The sequence below is a fragment of the Hippocampus comes genome, unplaced genomic scaffold (assembly GCF_001891065.2).
Source record: "Hippocampus comes isolate QL1 unplaced genomic scaffold, H_comes_QL1_v1.1 scaffold124, whole genome shotgun sequence".
NCBI lineage: Eukaryota > Metazoa > Chordata > Actinopteri > Syngnathiformes > Syngnathidae > Hippocampus > Hippocampus comes.
The window spans coordinates 202,296-210,784 of NW_017805075.1; the positions used below are offsets into that span (position 1 = coordinate 202,296).

Sequence of the window (8,489 nt, forward strand, 5' to 3'; positions counted from 1 at the left end):
GTTTACATCTTTGTCAATTATTATCCCACATGAGCCTTTATGCTTCATTTCAAATGCATTTATTCAGTATTGCTGTATGTCCGTACAGAACAAGGCGTTGGTTCATATTGCATGTTTACTTTTCAGTGCAGCTGTAAGAGAAGAGTAGATGAGGAAGGAGGATGGTGAAAATTAGACGCATCCCATTTCAATCCAGTCCCATCTAGTATTCAGTACTCAAATACTGTACCTATAATGTAATGGAACTTGGTGCCAGCTTAGATTCACTTTCCCTTTCAGCCCAACACACGAGAAATGCAAAACATGACTACAAATTTGGACATCCTGTAGATAACATGCTGGCTGCACTACTGTGACATGTGTGGCCCACTGCAATTGGTAGAACCTTTCCTACGTTAAAAAAATACCGGTGCTAATTGCCTGCAGCTCACTACAGTGCCATCTAGAGGAAAATAAGTACTGGGCTGTCATTGGCAGCAGGGTAAGTAGGAGTACAGGTTCTGTCAGTTAAAAAAAATACATAATTTCAAAAAATAATAATTTACATTTTTTTAATGTAAAAAAAGTATAAATTAAAAGTACATTGTTTTAAAATAACAGAAAAAAGCATTAGATTAAAATATTTAATTTGATTCATTATTAGTTGAGTAATTGGCCAGAGGAGAGAGCGCATTAGTGTGCATTGTCTATTTTATTTTTTGGTGTAATTTTGTTTGACCATTTTTTCACTGTGGATTATTTGTAGCTCAATGTGTTATCCGATGTGATGATTGTCACAACTAAACACTCATCAGATGTACTGGATTATGGCTGAAAGGAAAATTAAGATTGATGAACAGTTATGGAAAATAAAAAAGCATAGTTACTTTGTGACTGCATTTGAGTTATTCAGCCGTCTGTACTTTATGTCCGTATTTTTTGTTATTTTTCTGACCACCTTTTACTCTCTGCATTTGAAAACTACAATAATTGAGGGTAAAAAAATATTTTGTACTCATACATAAATTTAAGTCTACTTTTTTTCACTAAAGTATCGGAGTAAAATCACTCCTCCTACTTATTTTACACTTCTAACTACTGATTTATACAAGCCTACTTCAATTTTAGTAGAATGTGAGTACTTTTGCCACCTCTTTTGAGGAATAATGAACACTGAATTGTTGTAAAACATTACTTTATTCAGGCTAGTAAGAGTAATTTGAAAGTAGACCAATGGTGAAAAATTCGGAAAGTCACCTTTTTTTTTTTCACTTGCCCCTTTCAACCCATGCAAAGAAGTTACAGCGAGCCTCTGGGTTGGCAGCATGCCCTTGAGGGCGGGCGCACACAAAGAACTGCTGGCCCATGTTGGGCCCCTCTTTCTTGACAGTGCGCAGCACACAAGGCTCACCGTGAACTTTGCAGGCAGGTGTCGGGGGCGGGCCGTGAAGTACGGACTTCCAAAAGCCGAAAGATGCTCCTTTGTCGCTACGTGGGTTGCACGCGTGTGTACTCAAATGTTCACCTTTTGTCGTCTTGTCTTGCGTGGCGCTGTGGAGCTGTGACACGACATCCGGCGTGAGCTCATCCCGTGTTGGGGACGCTTTGAGGGAATTCTGTGAGGAACCAAGTGCTTTTTCATTTTTGGGTTTAAAGAAGGCAAGAAGGTTGCCCTGGGGTTTTGAACAAGTCGTTGCTGTTTTGGCCTTTTTACTCATCTGCTTAACAGACTCTGTCCTCATGATTCTCTTTGTGCCCGTGACATTTATATTCTCCCTCCTTTCAGCTTCTTCCTGAGATCCAGGCAGTGCCTCTTTCGATTCAGTTTGACATGACTTCTGGTCCACTTTGACTAGAAAGCGTGAGAGTTTCTGCTGCTTGCCGGCAAACTCAGGCAGGTAGCAGGTAGCAAGAGGGGGCGGCTTGGAGTCAGGCAGCAGAATGCACCGGAGAGCCCCCCACACGGGACAGTGATCCGAGCCCTCCACCTCCGGCATGATGTCGGCCGCCACAAACTGCTCCTTTGCAAGCTGATGGTCAGCGAAGATGTAGTCGATGCGCGTGCCGTAGTTGGTACGGCGAGCCCCCGTCAGAGTGGACCAGCACGTGAAGGCGCCAGTCCGAGTGGGGTGGAAATAGCGAAATGTGTCGACAAACTTGCCACCATGGGAGAAATCTGCTGAGGCTGACGGTTTGTCATCCCTTAAAAAGACGTTCAGCCATTTCCTGCCAGGGTTGTCCTCAAAGTCATCCTAAGGAATGAGAGGAACAGTGCACCCAACACAAGTTACTGCATAACAAATCGCAGGTTTAGAGACGGTAATCAATACATTAAAAAAATAAGAGGCTTTCACTGTTTCTGGCCACCCCCAATTAAAGTTTATCATCAAATTAAAAAAAACTAAACATTTACATGTGTCTTTAAAACAACCAAGTAGCTAGCTTTGCTTTATCCCTCCATCCATTATCCAAACCGCTTGTCGTCACGAGGGTCACCGACATGCTGGAGCCCATCCCAGCTGTCTTCAGGCAGTAGGCGGGTTACACCCTGAACAGGTTGCCTGCCAGGATAGTGTCAATGTGGTGGTGATGTAAGACTTAATAGTCACAGATATTTGAACACAAACGTTGCACCAAAACGCGTAGACATAAAATATAACAATACTTATGGGTACATATTCTTTATCCTGACCCTCTAACAGTAGATGTGTATCTGTTCCTCGTTAGCATCTCTGTGACTATACTGTATTATACTGACCCTTGAATGAAACTCGCATACCCCAAAAGGAGCAGCAATGAATTGATCCTGATGCTCAAACTGTTGAGTCGTTTATTTAATTTAATTTTTTTAAAGCGGATGAGTCACCAATTGTGTTAAATTGACTATTCAGGTTCTATATTGTTAGAGGGACGGAGCCCTGCTCTGCTGTGAATAGGCTTAGGTGATGCTGCATAATGGCAACAAAACACGACAGTACATTCCTATTTGACAAGACTATGGCTGAAACTCCCCTCACTATTCTACTAAATGGGTGGAGGTACAATTAAACTGTGAATTGAATTGTTGCCATTCATACAAGAGAGATACAGCTTTGTGCTCAACTAAACACATCCAGATTTTACGCTGAGTAAATATGCGACTAAAGTTGACAAGTTCGTTGTTTCAGTAAATATAGACTTTGTGACTTTTTTTAAATTTTATTTTTGATTAGCCGTGAAATTTTTCTAAATGTCAAATATTGTGTGCTTTGGGGCCAAATAAAGGTTTGCTTTAATTTAATCCATGTCCAGTACTTACAATTTCATTCGGGTCGCAGTGGTCTATTGGCCGATGAGAGGTATTTACATCCCCTAAAAGGATTACAGAGCTAGAAAAGAAAACAACTGAAATGAGAAATGAGGAGTTAGTGCCAGTTTGATCCAATGAATGCAAGATTCCCCTCACACCTCCCGTTCTTCAACATAGCCTCAGCTCGAGTCTGAAGCAACTTGTAGAACTGCAGTTTGAACTGTCTTCGTTCTGGCTTTTCCGGGTCAGCTCGCGGACAGTAAACATTTATCACAGTAATAGTTTGGATTTTGTCCGAACACCTGTCAGGACAAACAGCAACAGTAACTAGAAAATACAGCCATACATAAACATCCAGTCAGTCCAACTGAGTTAATGTTCTTACTGTACTCTGTGTTGCGTGATGATAGCTCGGCCTTCGTTGTCCAAAAGCTGCAGCTCCTCGTCTGTAAACTCGGAGTGGTTACCATAACAACCAATACCCCCTGCGTTATTGGTCAACAGACCGGTGAGACCCTCCTCAGCAGCTATAGGTGTGGCATTGTCCTTACAATAAGTGGCGACACCTACACACAACGAGTACAATGTGACATCAAGAGAGTCTGGCTCCCCTTCTCTGTGACACTGCAAAAGTTGATCATCTAATAAGTCAGGCTCAGCGGAATTTTTTTCTTTAGCATATTAAACTGATGGCATGCCTGAAAGCCTGAAAATATAATTGAAACGGTGACGTCAGGATAACAAACCTGAGTAGCCACTGCGTCCTCGACTGAAGCTGAAATAGGAGTTATAACCATCAACGATGGCAATCCTCTCATCGAGCAGGTCTCCTATGCACAATTCGAGTTAGTTGAAATAAAAAAGTTGCATTAACTGTTTTAATTAGCCCGCGTGTTCTCCGCTTACTTGTCACTTTGGTCTCCTGCACGCATATGATATCCGCGTCCAGCTCATCAAGCGTCTTTTTGATCCCACATCTGAACGACCGTATACCATTTATATTCCAGGTGACTATCTTCATTTTGTAAAATACTAAAAATATGCGCCACACTGAGAAGTAGTAGAAGTGGTAGTAATTACTAGCGGAAAGTTTTCCCGTACACCAGGAAGTACAGAGGAAGTTGAGCGAGCACAAACGGAAGTGTATTCCTTTGTCTATATCTGGATGCTGCAATCATATGTTGTTGAATAAAATCTTTCATAATTCTATGTGTGAAAATTATACCTGTGAAATTTTAATAAAACGTGGAGGCTATCGTCACTATGGGCATGAAATATGCCTTGACCCCGGCTCCACCAGAATCCTGCGTGAACGTTGTCCCCATATTAGGTGTGGCAAAGTGACAATTATCTGCTGGAGGTAATGGCGTTCCAAGCTTTAAACCTCATCACGTGACACCAGTATCATTCATAAATTTCAAGTACATATGTCTCACACCCAAAATAAGTGCCTGTGAACACGGGGCTAAAAATATACAAATGTGTAATCAGTTAAATTGCCTCGTTGTGGCCTTTCTGGAAACATATGTTTAATCGTGAACATAATAATTTTATGTGCAAGAAAATGTGAACAATAAATAAGACCTTTACTTGCTACGGATATTCCAAAACAAGGAGAATACATATTATAATCAATAGTAATCATAAGTATATGCATGCAAAACATAGCTAGTAAACTGTTTATATTACGTGTACTGTATTACCATGGAAGGCTTGCCATGCATGTAGTTTGTCTGTCGCAGGGATCTCCAAACTTTTTCCTGTGAGGGCGAAGTAAATTTTCCCTTCTCTGACGGAGGCCGGTATCAGTTTGTAACAAAAAAATGTGATGATTGCAGAGGTGTCAAAACTTACAATTTTATTGTTTTCCGAAAAGCCCAACATAACCAAATAGTAACCCTTTCTGGAATCTTAACCCCCCACTCCAAGAAATCAGAAAATAAAAAAATCAAACTATTAATTAAACAAATGTAAGCTTATGTTAAATTATTAATTATTTTCATTTTATATTTGAGCATTATATTCTTTTATGTTATAGTTATCTAAATTATATTGTGTTTAATAATTGTTGAAACATTCTTATGTTGCTTGCGTCTGATTGGCTAAGGAGAAGCTGAAGTGCCTTCGTGACTGAAAGGGAGGTGTGTTCTCGTTCATCCGTTCGGAGGTGCAGACGTTTCTTTTTTCTTTCTCCTTTTTAATAAACTGCATTAATGGATTCCATCTCTCCATCTGTCATTCGTAAAGAAGAGCCATCCACGGAAAAACAACGAACCCCTCAACTTACACAAATAACAACATTACTGTATTCATGAAACAAATAATAACCAAATAAGCCTTTTCAAGTTTTGTCACAGAAAAGAAGACCATCGAACATAAACTTTCTTGTAGACACCACTGTTTGCAGCTCTCTCTCATCAACTTCACTATGAAAACCAGAAAGCAAGCAGACTAAGAAACCAAATTCATACACCTACCAACACAGTACATTTCACTACCAGTATCGTTGTAGACCATGTCAACTTTTTGTCGTGGGCCACATTGTGGTCACAGTTTCCCTAAGAGGGCCATTATGACTGCGAAACTGTATACATGTTTAATCATCTCCTCGTATTATTACATATACAGTACACAATCAATATACAACCAATTTTGAAATCAAAAGTCAAGGAGAGTAGTTTGTTCCCCTGTTTAAGTTTCTGTACTAATGTAAAACAAGAAAATGCTTGCAATAGCTCAACATGCCTATTTATTACATATGACAATTTGAACTTTGGGTACAGATTTTAGCAAGCGTCATGGACGTTACCTGGTTGATTTGCTTTCGCGGGCCACATAAAATCATGTGGCTATACTATACTGTACTTTACTGTACTGTACTGTGCATGTCGCTGTGAAGGTGCAACTCCCCGATTGTTTGGTAGATGGAGCAGTTGTGCCTTGACGTTTGGGCGCGCATTTGACGCTGCAGGAGGGCACTCAGCTCACTCGAGTCGGCTCGACCTCGCCGCGAGACTCCAGCCCAACCCGGCAAAACGAGGGACCTCAGCGGACACGCGGTAGCTCCGGGCCCCCCGCGTAGGATAATCTCCCGCTGACAGCTTCCACGCCACGGGAGCATCGAGCAATTACCAATTTGACCCGAGTCACATCTTGGGGGGTAAACATAAGGTTTGTAACATTCCGTTTGGCCCATGTTGTATCTATCCTTTGCTAAATGAGCTTGTCGGAGCGGGATGACGCCAATATGAATCCCTTCAATTGTCGGCGTTTTCTACGTTAAGAAACCACAGAAAGCAATGGCGCCTGCACACCCACTTTGCACTTCCATCCGCGCAGCGTGTTCTGCTCGGAGCGTCAAGTATTTCCGTCGCGTAATGGCTAACATCTACTTGCTAGCTGTCCGACCAGCGTGCGTTTCCGCGTCGGGCTTTCACGCTCCCTTTCCCGGCCGACTAGTTCAGACGGAAAGACAGACAAACGGGGTGGCTTAGTGTGTTTAAAAAGGGCTGCAGCTCGAAATGTTCTCCGATGACAGCAGCCATTTGAGAAGCTGGGTCGTGGCAGAGGGGAAACCACCACCGGACACACGAGCGGGTTTCGACTGCCGGACAACGAGTAGGCAGCTGGCGTTTCCATCTTCGGTGAATCGAGAGGATGTGAGCAAATGGTGACCGTCTGCCCCACCCAAACGGCATACAAACGTTCATGGACGTCTTTTTTTGTCATGGCATGGAAAATCTGCGTATTGCTGTGCTACAAATAATGGTGGTCAATGTCTTGCTGGTTAGTAGTAGTTATACTCGCTGTGTTAAATGCCCATTACTTGCAAGGTGCACGCTTTGCAGCTGTGGAAATACAAATAATTTCCCCCAGTACTTAAGTGCATCTTTAGGTTACTGTACTTTAATTGAGTAGCCTGTTAGTATTAATAATATAAAGATAATTTTATATAGCAGCACTACTGGATGCATTTCTCATTTGGTAAATTTCTGTTTAATGTCACTTAAAAATAAAGTGAGAAAAGGTAAGTAGTCGTCATGTGTAATATAATTTTTTAAATAGAATACCTGAAAATATATCGTGGTACTACTGTACTTTACTTGAGTAGCCTGTTAGTATTAATAATATAAAGATAATTTTATATAGCAGCACTATTGGATGCATTTCTCATTTGGTAAATTTCTGTTTAATGTCACTTAAAAATAAAGTGAGAAAAGGTAAGTAGTCGTCATGTGTAATATAATTTTTTAAATAGAATACCTGAAAATATATCGTGGTATATGGTTATGATATAAAATGGCCAATGTCGTGATACTTTTTTCTTCTCTATCGGCAAGCACGAGATACCACTATTACTTTTGAGTCATACAATTTCAGTGAACATATTGACAGATAATTCTGAGCAAACATCTTTCTTTTTGACAGGTGGTGATTTGCCACAGTGTAACACCAACTACGACCAAAATGGATTTATTCAATGTAAAAATTTTACCCATTAGCTTGTATCAACAGCCTACACCAATACATTTGAAAAGGGCCCAGTATTGATTTTGTCATGATAACTGGTATCACTACTTCCCCATTGCTATTTTATATCATATTTACATGATTAATCTGTGGATGTAAAAACCTACAGTTCATGTCAAGATATTTCCTTGGTGTTGAGAATATGGGGACACCCTCTAATTTTCTTTTACAACAGGCTACATTTGTCGTCTTCAAGTCATTTAATGTGTGTTTTCTGCTTTCGCAATAGGGTGGAGTCATGAGAGTGAGGCTGTAAAGGAGGTCACAGGAGCAGGCTGGAAGACAAGTGGGAAGCCAGGCAAGCATGCTGGAGGCAGAGTCAGATGCAGATGTGGCAGGTGCAGCGCTGGCAGGGGACGAGGTTGCCGGGATGGAGAGCGCAGACCTCAGAGCTGAAGTGGTACGCCTGACTCTCGAGCTCCAGGAGGCCACAGAGGAGAAGCTGCAGGCCGCCCGCTATGGCCTGGTGGTGCTGGAGGAGAGTTCAGCCCTCAAGATCAAAAATCAGCAACTGGAAGAGGAGCATGAAGCCCTCAAAGTGGAACTGCAGCAGCTCAAAGAGGTAGCAGCGCCCAAGGCCTCTTGGTTTATTTACACTAAAAACACAATTGATTTGTTTTCAGAGGGCATTATTCGATATACTGATGTTCTACCATTCAACTGCATGAAGCAAACAGAAATCATGGTCGGA

At 41.5% G+C, this 8,489-nt stretch overlaps 2 protein-coding genes across 3 annotated transcripts in view; one reads left to right on the forward strand and one right to left on the reverse strand.

Annotated features, from left to right (window-relative positions):
* Positions 1–707: 707 nt before the first annotated feature.
* On the reverse strand, positions 708–4,417 carry apex2 (APEX nuclease (apurinic/apyrimidinic endonuclease) 2). Its single transcript, XM_019865078.1, has 6 exons — positions 4,175–4,417; positions 4,015–4,098; positions 3,654–3,834; positions 3,427–3,570; positions 3,278–3,347; positions 708–2,231 (listed from the first exon to the last, which is right to left on the reverse strand). The coding sequence occupies exons 1-6, from the start codon at positions 4,287–4,289 to the stop codon at positions 1,248–1,250; spliced, it is 1,578 nt and encodes a 525-aa protein (XP_019720637.1). The 5' UTR covers positions 4,290–4,417; the 3' UTR covers positions 708–1,247.
* Positions 4,418–6,147: 1,730 nt separating this feature from the next.
* Positions 6,148–8,489, forward strand: part of LOC109512966 (protein bicaudal D homolog 2) — a 30,886-nt gene continuing 28,544 nt past the window's right edge. The window contains exons 1-2 of one of the 2 annotated variants that reach the window (XM_019865102.1): positions 6,148–6,439; positions 8,028–8,360. In XM_019865102.1, the coding sequence (XP_019720661.1) occupies positions 8,103–8,360 (258 nt within the window). In that variant the 5' untranslated portion in view covers positions 6,148–6,439; positions 8,028–8,102. Of the gene's footprint in view, positions 6,440–6,476; positions 6,928–8,027; positions 8,361–8,489 lie in introns of those variants that run through there. The other variant, XM_019865103.1, reaches the window with a different exon arrangement.

Bases quoted from the DNA above. Each gene is read 5' to 3' on its own strand.
- apex2 (XM_019865078.1), bottom strand. From the start codon at position 4,289: ATGAAGATAGTCACCTGGAATATAAATGGTATACGGTCGTTCAGATGT. The intron at 3,348-3,426 runs GTGTGAGGGGAA...TTTCTTTTCTAG, and splicing joins GCTATGTTGAAGAACGGGAG to CTCTGTAATCCTTTTAGGGG. The intron at 2,232-3,277 runs GTAAGTACTGGA...CTCATTCCTTAG, and splicing joins ACTGCGACCCGAATGAAATT to GATGACTTTGAGGACAACCC.